Source organism: Gopherus evgoodei, chromosome 2 (genome assembly GCF_007399415.2).
Source record: "Gopherus evgoodei ecotype Sinaloan lineage chromosome 2, rGopEvg1_v1.p, whole genome shotgun sequence".
NCBI classification, from domain to species: Eukaryota; Metazoa; Chordata; order Testudines; family Testudinidae; genus Gopherus; species Gopherus evgoodei.
Window position 1 is genome coordinate 231,724,057 of NC_044323.1, and position 14,612 is coordinate 231,738,668.

A 14,612-nucleotide genomic window follows, 5' to 3' on the forward strand; every position below is an offset into this window, starting at 1 on the left:
CTCCTCCCCAAGATTTAGTCAGGGGTATATAGTACAAGTCATAGAGAGGTCATGGATTACACAGAGGTCATGAATTTTTGTTTACTGCCCGTGACCTGACCATGACTTTTACTAAAAATGACTAAAATGTAGCCTTAACTATGAATAGTCCTGTTGAATGAGTGTTTGCAGGACTGAGACCAACTGTCTTGCTGATATTCCAAGTACTGGCATTTCCCAGGAAAATACTAAAAATTACCATACTGTATTGTATGCATAATTTCAAACAACAGGTTAAGACCAGCCAACTCTTTTGAGTTGTGATCCAATCTTGGTTCGAATCAAGAATCCAAATGTGAATAGTACCTTGAGTACAAGCATTTGTTAAATAAGAGCCGATTTCTATAAACCCCTACACGTTTTTTCCTCACTGTCTTTTTCTTAAACACTAATTGCATCTTATTGTTGCTTTACATTTGATTGCACTGTAAATTTTAATTGCAAATACTGTACTACACCCGAGTATGGGTTTTCTTCATTTAATCTTGATTTTTAGAAAAAAAATATTACTGAACACACCAAAAAATCTTCACTCTGAGTTTCCAAAGCCTATTTAGTCTATAACAATCACCACTGTCACAATAATAAATATTGAATGCCTTTGCTCTTTGCAAGACAGGGCTTTCCTTAAAGTCTCCCTACACTTTTTTTTAATATTAAACAGTTACTCCTCTTAATTTAAAACTTAATTTCACCATTAAGTTTTAATCTTTAGCCTTTGTTTTCTAAACCATTTCAAACCTAGTGTCAGCACAATCTGCAAAAGGTGCTATTTAGCCACCCAGCAATCTTTTCAAGGCCAATTATGGATTGTGGACATGTGGTAGGATAGCTACCTCTTTCATTTTCTTCCAGCTGAGGATGGCTTGAATTTCTTAATTAGAAAATCCACATTGTCAGAGAAAATAGAGAGCCCATGATCTACTTTAATCAATCATTTCCACTCACTATAGTACATTGCTGGCAAAGTATTACTGGGATCCTTTCCAAATGTCAAAGCTACAATATAAGGAAAGGACAAAGTTATCTGTGTTGGTACTTATTTAGGACTAGCAAAGATGATTTCAGGATACAAAAAAAGTCTTACCTCTTGTACATTTTGAATGAGAACTAACTAATCAGGAAGTAAACATATACTGGAGTTAAACAAAAGTACCACAGAATGGTGCAATGCATCAAAAATATCCTGCTACAAGCTAGCAGAGGGGCAACTAATTGCACCAAGAAAAGGTATCAGCTGCAGAAGCAACTTAGCTTGCTTTACGTTCAGAGATGTATAAATTTCGAGATTGAAGAAGAAAGGAGGCATTTCCTGCATCTTATTAGGGATTGTCCACACTGACACTTTACAGCGCTGCAACTTTCTCGTTCAGGGGTGTGAAAAAACACCTTGTGGATTTTTTAGAGTGCTGGGAGAGCTCTCTCCCAGTGCTGTGCCATGACTACACAAGCTACTTTAAAACGCTTTAACAGTGTCAATGTAGACAAGCCCTCAGAATCCAAGTCCCTCAAATACTATGATGATGACCTAGACAGACATACAGAGAGCAACATTACCAGCACACCTACTTACTAGTCTCTCAACAGGCTCTTTCCAAGCAGCACAGCATGGTTAGGTTCTCTGTCCTCTAAGGAACTGGAGGCTTGTCACCAATTAGGCTTGCCCCTATTTTTTTCAAGAACCTTTCAAAGCTTTATTATTAGACTCTATGCAGCAGTTGCAGGGGCATTAACCCCTTGCTTACCAGGCATAAGCATCCCTTGAAATGGCATTATTTTAAAATATGCTTATAATCATTTTTAATAGTCCCTGTATCCTGGAATTAGCTGTGTAATTGTAAAGGAAAGGAAAGTGACTATTCTCACACTAGGAATACTATAACAAGGCATTTTTTCCTAAGTTATTTGTACACTGAGCAAGACAAGACATAGTTCAATTCTCATTCCCATTCCAAAAAACCATAACATAACATTAAATACTGTACAAGATGCAAAGCAGGGAAGAATGATTACAGATTGGTTTTCATTGTGTGGGATGGGAAAACAACTTGCACAGATTTCGTCTTTTTAACAAAAATGTAAACGGAAGTCAGAATGCCTTTGAAGTTAATAAAACAGCTGTTTTTTACCACTGTCTGGGGAATGCTACTGCATGTTTTGCTCGCAGCACCGTACATTTTTAGGATTTATTTAACTTTTTTTAAAATATTCAAATAATTGTACTGACTCATTGGGGGTGAGAGTGGTAGAGGGTGGAAGAGGATACAACACTACAAATCTTTTTTGGAGATGCCTTCAACTTATGTTTCAGACTCACACTAGCAACTGTGAAGGTTACCTTAAACTTAAAGAATGTGAAACATCTCTCTCCCCAGTTAAAGTAATATGTATCCATAAATCAAGACCAGCAATTCAGTCCAGGTGCAATGACACAATCTGTTACCAATAACATAGCCAACGAACTAAATATTGCATGACCTCTGAGCACTTTATTAGTCATCACCTCATAGTACTGTGCATCTGACCTGATTTAGCTTTTTATTTTAATCATTATTTTCCTTACAGTGATTAACAAATGTTAAAGGAACAGGTTTCACTGTTATTTGGACAAATGACTGACCTAGCTACCTTGGTAGTGATTCTACATGGGAAAAACACACTGCATAACTTGGTGTACAACTCTTACTGTTCCTATTCTCTTCTGTCATTCATTGTAATTGTACCTCTGTGCTTTCAGGGATTCCATTGCTTCTATGATTTACACTACTATATTCTATGGGCTTAAAAGTGCTTTTAAGGTGTCACCCCCGAACGAATTCAGGGAGGCACTGTACTTCAGAAAGGCAGGCTCAGCTCCTGAAAATCCCAAAGTGCTGGGGTACCATGACCACTGCATCGCCCTTGGTGAGGGTGCAGTATTCATTTCCTCTCTGTGCCTCTGCTGGTGGACGTGGGTGGGACAGGGCCATGGCTCCATCTTTCCTGAAGCTAGCTCTGAAAGGGCACTGCCCTGAGGACTTCCACAGTGCACAGCTCCTTGACAGTGCAAGAGGCACCCTGTATTCTGATCTCTCCCTTGTGCCAGGCAACATATGGTCCTACATGTTTTTCTTCATGTGTGTGTGTGTGTGTGTGTGTGTGTGTGTGTGTGTGTGTGTGTGTGTGTGTGTGTGTGTGTGTGTGTGTGTGTGTGTGTGTGTGTGTGTGTGTGAGAGAGAGAGAGAGAGAGAGTGAGAGAGAGAGAGAGAGAGTGAGGGGATAAACACAGATTTTATATTCAATAAAATGTTATTTGGGAAAATGTGTTGTTTTTCTCAGTAACTGGGAAATTATCACAGACATTCAATTTTTTTGCTTTAGATCTGCACCAAAACCATGACATATGTTGTTTTATATATAAATATAAAAATGGCTGTCTTAGAGGAATCAGTCTGTTTTTTCATGGAAATGAGTAGTCGTGTTTTTAAAATGCCCGCATAGTAGAATGTTGCTGATTCACACTTTGCAACACACAAGTATGCACAAAAATGTTGCTTACTCCCATTTCTCATTAAGGATTTAATAGAGGTCTCTTATAGTGAGGTCTCCTTTTGTTTAAGGCTATATTCTTTACAAGAATAAATTTTTGCACATGATGAAGTATTACTATAAATATTAAAACTGAACTACACTTGTCAAATTAAATGAACAAAGAGCATTAAAATAACTAAATACTATTATCCTGGTGTTATTTATTGTATCTGTCACATGGGGCCTCAGCTCATATTGCTGATGCAATTAAAGCTCCCACTGAAGCCACTGACTTTTGTAGTACAAGGGATGAAGGAAATGGCCCTTACTAATTACAAACTTAACAGTTCATAGAGGGTGCCCGTCATTGGTACAAATCACTGAGGTTCTTCTGTCATTTTGCACTTGATAAACTTCAGTGTCTTATCATATACATTTTGTATTTACTGATTAAATCTATCTCAACCACCCAGTGTAAAGCACCTGGAGTTAACTTTATAGTCTATTAGTTAAAAGAGAGAGGGAGAAATTCATTACTTACCTTCACCAATTCAGTATAACCAGTTTCCTTTGCTGTCCACCAAGGCTGAGCTTTTAGTCCATTAACATTGTAGAGAGAGCGCTGCCAAACTGATGCAAAGTGACCTCTCTGGTGCCCAAGCTCATACCACTTGTATGCCTAGAAGATTGCAGTTGTTAACAACCAATTTACATCAGCCCAACTTTGGCAGAAAAGAATAATCTTAAAATGGCATTTCAACACCTCTGAATGACACTCCCCCTTGGCAAAGCAACAGGCTTCCTATATGAGCATCATTTTATCCTTTAAGATAGCCTGGTAATAAGCACTTAAGAAAAAAAAAATAGTGTAGATTGCTAGAGTCAACCAAAGTTGTGAGACCTTCCAGTCTGTATTCACCAAGACAGGTGAAAACCAACCCATGGTAATTCACCAAGAGGAGGTCTGTTCCAATAGTTCAGAGCTAACTTGGGATTTAGGAGACCTGGGATTCAATCCCTTGCTCCTTCCAAGTGAGCATGAGCAAACTGCTACCTCCCTCTATGCCTCAGTTCCCTATCTGAAGAACCGGGGTGACAGCACTTCCCTAGCACACAGGGATGCTGTGCAGACGAATACCGTAAAGACTATGAGGCACTCAGACACCACTGAACCAGGGGCTTTGTGAGCACTTGAGAGGAATCCTGATTCCATACTAGCTGACACATCACACTCACCAGCCCAGGAGGTGAGCCCCGCAAAATTCTGTCTGCTCTCCAAGTGCTGCCAAGAGCCCCTCTCCCAGACCTCCTGAAACAGAGAAGTAGCTGCTGCTGGAGGCCAGGCAGGAGGCTGGTGGTTGGACCCTCCCTGCTTGCCCACTACCCTTCTACCATGCCTCAGCCACTTCAAGCCAGTTGGGGAGATGCCAGGGGAGGAAGATCAGCTGGCTCCAGAAAGGACACCCAGCTCCAGCATCCTGATTGCCCAGCATGGGAACAGTAACCCTAGAGGCAGGGGCTGACTGGCAGCTGTCTTCTCCCCGCCCAGCTCGTGACTGTGCATATTTTGATTTATTGAATCAATTATAAAGACCTATTTGATTGCAGCTGGTGTGCCACACTTTGTTAACCACTGCTCCACAATAAATCCTGTTTAACTCTTGTGCTCTTGCTTTGGTCTGATCCTGCAAGCTTGACCACAGTGGGACTACTCACATGAGCAAGGAATTGTAGGCTCACACCCTTTATCAGCAGGCAAGGTTAATTCTGCCTTTTTCTACTACTAGAGTACAGATCCAAGGAGAAGAAAAGATGATGTATTTCAAAGAGAACTCACCAGAAGGTAGAACACTGCTTGTGTTTTTGATGTTGTATTAATTATTATTATTATTTGAATTCCAGTAACATGTAAAGGCCCTGGCTAGGCACAAACATAAAACAGAAAACAATCCCCTTATCCCTTCTATTACAGCGAATCCCTGGCTGTATGCAGTAACTGCTGTCATCCAGTAAACTGCACAAAGGACAAAAGCCCAAGACTGTTTGCAGTAGAAATACAGATGTTTAATATTTGAGGGTACGTCCAGACTACCCCGCCGTATCGGTGGGTTAAAATCGATTGCTCGGGGATTGATATATCGCGTCTAATCTAGACGCGATATATCGATCCCCGAGCGCGCTTATATCGATTCCGGAACTCCATCAACCCCAATGGAGTTCCGGAATCGACACGGAGAGCCGCGGACATCGATCCCGTGCCGTCTGGACAGGTGAGTAATTCGATCTTAGATGTTCGACTTCAGCTACGTTATTCACGTAGTTGAAGTTGGGTATCTAAGATCGATTTCCCCCCCCTAGTCTGGACCAGCCCTAAGAGAAAGGACAAATCGCTTTTGGTTCTCTCTCTAGATAAATTTCTGGACAGAAATGAGCACAGTCAACTGAGCACATTTGACATTCCATCCAGTAGAGGGCAGTAGTGCCAGCATATTAAACTGCCCCCCAAAACCTAGAGAAGTAGAGACAAAAATCGAAGTGTTTCTTGTACAGGAATCAGATACTACAGTACTGTACGCTTTGACTTAATCTTAGCCGTCAGTTAAGAAGCTACTGGATTTCTTTACATAATGTAATTCCTTCCTAAAAAATCTGATGTGTCATTTTAACCAATTACTTAATACACTTTTGTTCAAATAAAAAGTACTTTACACTTTAATGGATGAGTTGGATTTCAAAGAAAAGTTATTGAACAACCATCCAGGACTATGAAACCAGAGATAATTATTTCTTTGGAGGTGTATGTTTAAGTTTTCGTCACTCTTAAAATGTCGGATGATACTCTCTGGTGTATAAAACTCTGATGATCTATGAAGGAGAGAATTGCTGCAAAATGTGCTCTTACAGTGGATGTATGAAGCACTGAAAAGCCATGTTGACAAACAGAACAACAGTGGACAGCCTCCAAGCTTTTTCTTTTGACTGCTATAAAATATTACAAGCTTCTGAGAGGAGATTTTTAAAGTTGTCTCTTTAGATATGGATCATAAAAATGTTATGCATTATCGTGGGTAATTTCCAGTATATCTTTATAGTTTAAGCTTATCTGGGTTAAGCCTCTGAAATGGAAACAGGATGATTTTTAACCTATGTTCCTCAGCCTGTAACAACTATGGCTTTACACGCTCACTGCCTGCGTTCATTTGCAATATACCTAAAGCTAGCCCAGGTGACAAGAGTATGAATTACCTATTTCAACTACTGACTGTGGAAAGATCACTAGTGCTGTTTATGTGTAGGGTTGTATATTATTGTTAGCCCATATTAAAAACATTTTTATTTCAAATACATCTGTTAATGTAGGGAAAGATTAGGTGGAGCCCACTCTACAATTTAAGATAGCTGCAGCAATAAACAATGTTTTCCAATTTATTAATAGTCTGATAAGTACTTAGTCCATATAATCCCCATGAAAAATCATTTTCTCCACTTATTCTTTACATAACACTTTTTATTAATTTTATATTTTTATTATTCAGTGTACCATCTTATTTGAGTTGGAAGAGCTTCTTCTACTCTACCCTATGCAATTTACCAAAGCTGAATTGCTAATTTAGCCCTAATAGATGAATGTCTACCTTCTGTGATGACAATTCCATATGTTCCTTATGTACTGATCTCTTTCCTTGATTAAATCTTGAAATTCAGCAAGTCCAGCAAGGCCAGTGAGAAAAATTTAGGTTAACAGTGGACTTTCCATTGTGATAAATTTAACAGTCTGCTCTGTTAAAGCAGAAGTTCATTCATCATTGATTAGATCTTTTTCTACATAACTTTGGCCTTCAACTCCATAAACATTAGTACAAATCCCTACTTTGGAATTAGAATAGTACAAATTAATTGTGTCTGTGTGGTATTGTTAGCCACATATAATCAATAATTTAGTCCTCTAGTACGATCCTTACAAGCAAGATTATTCTTCTCCTTAATCTTCTCCTCTTTGAGCCTAAAAGCATTTCAATTTTGTTTTCCATATATCTATAAGGGAGGCCAACTAATTCTTACTTGCAAATGAAATTTTAAATCCACAAGAATTCAGCAGAGGGATATTTTATTATACTTCCACAGGAGATAGCCTAACTTTAAAAATTCAGGTGCTAAAATGTTGTCACCTGGATCTGGAGATTTAGCTTCAGACTAACTGTTCCATGAGGAGTTATAATATAAGATTTTTATAGAATAATTGAAGGTCAGTCATATTTGGTTATCTGGTTCCAGTTAAGATCACAAAGTCTGATTATAGCCACTGGTTTATGTTGACTGCAGAAATGCCATGAGCAGATTCTTTTGTTCCACTGACTGGATATAAGATACACAAGAGGACTGACTGCATTTCTAAAATGGCTTGAATGTCAATGCCTCTGAAATATTTTTTTTTCCCCACTGATAAATAACATACAAATAGAAGACTCTCAGGACAGTGCTTTCTTGTTTTCAGCTGTCCATATTCCTTATCAAAGAATCTTTTTTATTCTCATGTCAACATTAGGATTCATAGTTTAAAAAACATTTTCTGATTTCCCCTCAAAAGAAGCAGGGCTAATCCACATGTGTAACCTTGAATTTACTAAATTCAATAAATCAGAAGCTCTCTTGGTTTCCATTATATTTTGTGCTCATTATGCCTTGAAGAAAAATCCTCAATATTTATGCAAGGATCCTATTTTTCTGATCTGCCTGCTAATCTAACACACGAATGAATACTGGAAACCAATGCATGGGTTCAAAGTCCTGCACTACTTATATGTCTGTTGCAGTGAGAGCCCTACTCCCAGAGTTGAGGTCTAAGGGAGTTTGTTACATTGAACCTGTGAGCAAACATACACTGTATTCTTCTATTTTTGTCCCTGGGGGAAAAGTTCCTGTAGTCCATGGCTGGTTCCACCTGCAGTGGTAGCAGCATACCTTTTAGTCAAACACAGATCCTTTTCAGTCAAAAATTTCACTCACTGAATCTGTGAATTTCCCTGGTCCCCTGACTAGCCCTCCCTGGCTGCCCTGCCCACTCCTTGGTTTGCACTGGTTATCTTTCTGTGCCCTTCCCTTCTGCCCTGCCCTGGCTGAGTGGGCCAGGATTTGTTAACGGGTTGCTGTGCACCCACACTCCAGGCAGACTTTCTGCTGCTGCTGTCCTATAGTCTGAGCTCCACCAGATTCTGGGCTCTTAAACCAATGGGATTACTCACATTCCCAATGTTAAGACTATGACTAGATGCTTTCCTGAACTGGAAAAAGAGCGCCCAGCACCTTGCAGGACTGCATTTTTTAGAATAAGGGATATGTAAGACTCATACTTCTTTGTTTCCAACTCTCTGCAGGGCATCACCTAAATGAAAATAAAAGCGTCCATCATCAGTGCCAGGGTCACCAGACTCTAGGCCTTCCTAGAGAAAGAAAGAAAAAGTAACACTAGTAAAACGGAGTTAATTTAGCAGTTACAATATGCTGTCCATTCAATCCAAGAAATAGGCGTCTAAAATACATCTTTTTATAACTATATATATGCAAAATTATTTGTTATCCTGAAATTTAGGTTCATAGACTCAGAAGAATCATAGAAGATTAAGGTTGGAAGAGATCTCAGGAGGTCATCTAGTCCAACCCCCTGCTCAAAGCAAGACCAACCCAAACTAAATCATCCCAGCCAGGGTTTGTCAAACTGGGCCTTAAAAACCTCTAAGAATGGAGATTCCACCACCTCCCTAGATAACCCATTCCAGTGCTTCACCACCCTCCTAGTGAAATAGTTTTTCCTAATATCCAACCTAGATCTCCCCCACTGCAACTTGAGACCATTGCTTTTTGTTCTGCCATCTGCCACCACTGAGAACAGTCGAGCTCCATCCTCTTTGGAACCTCCTGCAGCTAGTTGAAAGCTGTTATCAAATCCCCCCTCACTCTTCTCTTCTGCAGACTAAACAAGCCCTCAGGCTCTCCACATAAGCCACATGCCTCAGCATCCTAATCATTTTTGTTGCCCTCCGCTGGACTCTTCCCAATTTTTCCACATCCTTCTTGTAGCATGGGGACCAAAACTGGACACACTACTCCAGATGAGGCCTCACCAATGTCGAATAGAGGGGAATGATCACGTCCCTCAATCTGCTGGCAACGCCCCTACTTATACAGCCCAAAATGCCATCTGCCTTCTTGGCAACAAGGGCACACTGTTGACTCATATCCAGCTTCGCATCCACTGTAACTCCTAGGTCCTTTTCTGCAGAACCGCTGCCTAGCCATTCAGTCCCTAGTCTGTAGCAGTGCATGGGATTTTTCTGTCCTAATTGCAGGACTCTGCACTTGTCCTTGCTGAACTGCATTAGATTTCTTTTGGCCTAATCCTCCAATTTGTCTAGATCACTCTGGACCCTATCCCTACCTTCCAGCGTATTTACCTCTCCCCTCAGCTTAGTGGCATCCACAAACTTGCTGAGGGTGAAATCCATCCCATCATCCAGATCATTAACGAAGATGTCGAACAAAACCAGCCCCTGGACCGACCCCGGGGCACTCTGCTTGATACTGGCTGCCAACTTGACACTGAGCCATTGATCACTACCCATTGAGGTTGAATGTATAACACTTACTTCAGCCAAAAAATTCTTAAAAACACTGTCGTTTTTCAACTGCCTCCTCCTTCCCACCTCTCCTTCCAAAAAGGTTTTCTGTTTTTTTGAAAGCCTGGAAATTCCAAGCCAGGGTTTCACTTTACAAACTTTCCTCCCAAACATTCAAAAGTATGCAAATGGGTAAGCTGGATTAATCAGGAACCTTAAGGTTGGCCCCATACTGCCAATCTCAAAACAAACAGATACTCAAACCTGTCCATCATGTAAAATCATTCATTAGTGACCAAGGAAACATTAATACTTTGTGCTTGAATCTTGATGAATCTTGGATATATAAGGGTGTCTCAGTTTACAGATCTGTGCAGTTATGAATATATTTTGGGGTAGTATAAATGGATATTTATAACTATTGTGCTTATAGCTAAAGCTGTGTTATCACAATTTCCCCCACCCCACCCCCTTTCTACCATTTTTCTACCAGTAAAATGTATTAAGAAAGAAAGAAAGAAAGAAAGAAAGAAAGAAAATGGGAATTTTACCTTCAAATATGGAATGCTCTCTGCTATCTTGTTTTCTGCCTTGAGAATGAAGCCATAATGTACTTTAGCAAAGCCATCATTTGGAGCCTGACTCAGAACCTTTTTTAAAGCAAATTAATAATTATTATATAATCATTTATGGATTTCTTTTAAAAATAACTTAGGTTGCTCAGTATGTGGCAGACCAACAATCATGTCAGGATTTTGTGGTTTAAAACAAACACTATCATCTGCTAACAACTCTCTAAGAATCACTTGACTTGGTCAGGTTTTTCCAGGCTCATTCATTACACTTAGGTATCTTGCTACAATAATTTATGTGTACAGTAAAACAGTGTCAAGCACATCTTTATGGTTAGAAATCACAAGCTGCACAAATTAACACCATCTGCACATATCTCAGCTGTCCAGCTACATTTCTTTATTTTCCTTTCCTCCCCCTCACGTCTCGTACAGTGGGCCTTCACTGCAGAGTTAGCTCGAGTAATCTACATTCAAGTTAATTCTCTTGAATTAGCCTCATTCAAGTGTGAGTGGTTTAGAGAGGATATTTGTAACCTAGGGACCTCTTAGCACCAGCTGACAAAGGGCACAGGGGTGCATAGAGGTTATAGGGATCTTCTGGGGTCTGGTATCCACATAGTAGTTCACCAAAAAGTGTCATATAAGGTCTTTAATAAAAGCCTGTCATATTGGTCCTCATAATCATTGCAAAATGTGCGTACACAGAATATGTAAGGAGTTATGTTTATATACTGAAATTTATGTTCTTCAGGTCTGTGGCTTGGGGCAAAAAGGTTGAGAAAAATTATTTTCAGGCAAGAGACGTTTATCTATCTGTCTATACGCAAACTGAGTATTGTATGGTTCACAATGGACACCCATTACTGTCTGAACAAAATGCTAATCAAATGATCGTGAAGTCTCCAGGGGAGGCCCGAGACAGGAAAATACAAGCAGTAGGGGTTATCCTGCTCACAAGTGTAGATAATGGATTTTTGGACTATAACTGTAGAGACAAAAACTATAAATCTTTCCACTGAGGAGGCGAGAGGACAGCATGGTTGTTTCATGAACACAGCCAAGCCTTACTGTAGTATGCTGGAAGGATCTGAGCTTTTGCTCTTGACATGGCAATATTTTATTAGTTAAGTTTAGGCTCTAGTATGTGTGTTATGATTTGATTTCAGATGTAACCCTTTGTTCAGGTGTAACCCAAGTACTTCTGCTTGCTATCATTTGACTCTCTGGTCTTTGTTAAATAAACTTATACTTGCTTTCTCTATAAACAAATCTAAGTGCTGTATGTTAGGCAGAGCTGAGTTCTATGGTTTAACTGGCAAACTGTGAGTACTGTTCCTTTGGGAACAGGGCCTCTGGGAATTCTGTGAGTGTCCAGTGGATGAGGGGCTGGGCACTCCAGGGAGATGCTTGGAAGACTCGGGGGTTGGAAAGTGCCTATCATTAGCCTGTAACGAGAAAGCAGGGCCTGTGGAGGTCTGGAGAACACTGTAAATGTTGCCAGAGGCTGGTGGTGTTTGGGAGCCGACCCACAGACAAAGCTTAGGGTGACCAGACAGCAAGTATGAAAAATCGGGACAGAGTGTTCGGGGTAATAGGTACCCATATAAAAAAAGCCCCAAATATCAGGATTGTCCCTATAAAATGGTTACATCTGGTCACCCTAAGCAGGCTTCCTCTGGCTAAGGGCAGGTGGCAGCAAAGTGCCCCCGGGAAGCATCACAGTATTGTATGCATCTTCTCCTCCCTGTCGAATGGGAGTGTTTCAAGCAAAGGGTGAAGTGTGAAGGTGAGTCTGAGCTTCAATACCCTCAAACTACACTCACCACTTTCACCCTCCTCTCTTTTTTTGAGACTAATTATGTGTTTACCTTAGTGTCGTGTGGTATTATATGATATCATTCTTAATTACATTCTTAAGTGTGTCTTTTGTTACAACTTCTCATTTCTTAAAATAATGGAAGAATGGGCACAGACACCAGGAGAGAACCTCAGCTTAATCAGCAGAGCTCCACGGAGGTCAATGGAGCTATGCCAATTTACACCAGCTGCGGATCTAGTAAAGTGACCAACTCTGGGGGCCTGTATACGCACTGGGGGCTACAGCAGCACAGTTGCTGCTCTAGCACCATAGTCTAGGCTTTCTCCACATCAAAGGAAGGGGGTTTTCCACTGATGTAGGTAATCCACCTCCTCACGTGGCAGTAGCTATGTGAATGGAAGGATTCTTTTGTCGACCTAGCCATGTCAATACGGGGAGTTGGGCTGGCTTAACTATGGCACTCAGGAACATAGGCACAGTCTCCATCGGTGCTCTGGAGCTGGAGTACCCACAGAAAAAAAATAGTGGGTGCTTAGCACCCACCTGCCAATCAGCTGTTCTGCTGCAGGCAGGAGGTGCTGGGGGCAAGGGGAGGCGTGGGGAGTGAAGAGGTGGAGCGAGGGCAGGATGTGCTCAGGGGAGCGGGTGGTGTGGGGGCAGAAAGAGATGGGGCCAAGGGTGGGGCCTTGGGATAAGGGGTGGAGTGGGGGCAGGGCTTTGGGGTACAGCACTCACCCAGAAAAATGAAAGTCAGTGCCTGTGCTCGGGGAAGTAAATTCTTCATACCCTGAGCAATGTGGCTAGGTTGATCTAAATTTTAAGTGTAGACCAGGGCTAAGGCAATAGTGAAGCCTGCAATATTTTAAAAAAGCAAAAACATTCCTGAGACTATTAGTTATATGCCAGTCCTTAGGAATGCACATACATGTTTCACCCATATATTCCCTTATCTTTTCCAGTAATTGTCTAACACACAATCATGCCTCTTAAGTTCTTTGGTCAAGTGCCTTCTCTTCTTTCCTTTGGACTAGACTCTGTGCTCTCTTACACCTTATATAATCATTTTTATCTGTGCAAACTGAGTACAAAGTGTGTAAAATGCCAATACCTAAGATTGATTGCATTTTACACCCACTTTTCTCAGGAATAAATTACTACAAAGGTTCAATCCAATAGATAATCTGTTTGGGAGTCTATAATATTGAAAGAAAGAAAGAAAGAAAGAAAGAAAGAAAGAAAGAAAGAAAGAAAGAAAGAAAGAAAGAAAGAAAGAAAGAAAGAAAGACAGATAGATAGATTACTAGTAAAAATATGGGGTTGGCAATCCACAGTTAAAATCTGTTTGACCAGCCATTCAGAAAAAAAATGGTATTGCTATTGATTTTACATCTTTTGGCTACAATATTCTATAGATAATAATTCTGTTCCAAGAAGTTGCCCCTAGAGGGCTAAACAAATTGAGTTTCAATAGTATTTATGTGCCATATAATTTCGTTACATCTGATTAACTAAGCTAGAAAGTCCAAACATACAACTTCTGACTTAGTTTTACAAGCCACTTGGCATGATAGTTAATTTTAAACAATATCTAGCTGCAGTAAGACAAAAATCTACATTCATTACCACTTCAGGAGAACGATCCAATAAAAATCAGCAGAAAGTACACTTAAAGCATTTAATGTAAATTATATTAACCTGTTGCAATTGTTGCATAGCATATTAATTATGTTTAGAAACAAGTTATGCTAAATTGCCCCTTAGTTCATTAAATATTAATCATGGATATAGAAATAAATCTCCGGGGTTATTCAGAATAATAACCAATCAGTGGCACAAAGGGGCAGACAGAGAATTTGCCTTCAGATCACTGCAAGTGAGGAATTCCTTGAAAAGTGTTAAATCATGATCTGTAGACCTTTGAAAACAAATCTGTAACTCCTCCAAAGATTGCTTTTAATGTACTGTTCCTGAATTCCTAAACATAACATTCAAAGGAAACCTAAAACCAGGTCACTGCTTGAAGTGAGAAATGATTTTCAGCAATATTCTTTTAAA

The 14,612-nt window shown here is 40.1% G+C and overlaps 1 protein-coding gene across 3 annotated transcripts in view; it reads right to left on the bottom strand.

The window, feature by feature from the left end:
• The window catches only part of ASPH (aspartate beta-hydroxylase), a 211,246-nt gene that overhangs the window by 23,772 nt on the left and 172,862 nt on the right, over positions 1 to 14,612 (bottom strand). For all 3 annotated transcript variants that reach the window (XM_030553157.1, XM_030553158.1, XM_030553156.1), the window contains 3 exons: positions 10,715 to 10,813; positions 8,901 to 8,990; positions 4,091 to 4,228 (listed from right to left, as the gene is read on the bottom strand). In XM_030553157.1, the coding sequence (XP_030409017.1) occupies positions 4,091 to 4,228; positions 8,901 to 8,990; positions 10,715 to 10,813 (327 nt within the window). The remainder of the gene's footprint in view (positions 1 to 4,090; positions 4,229 to 8,900; positions 8,991 to 10,714; positions 10,814 to 14,612) is intronic.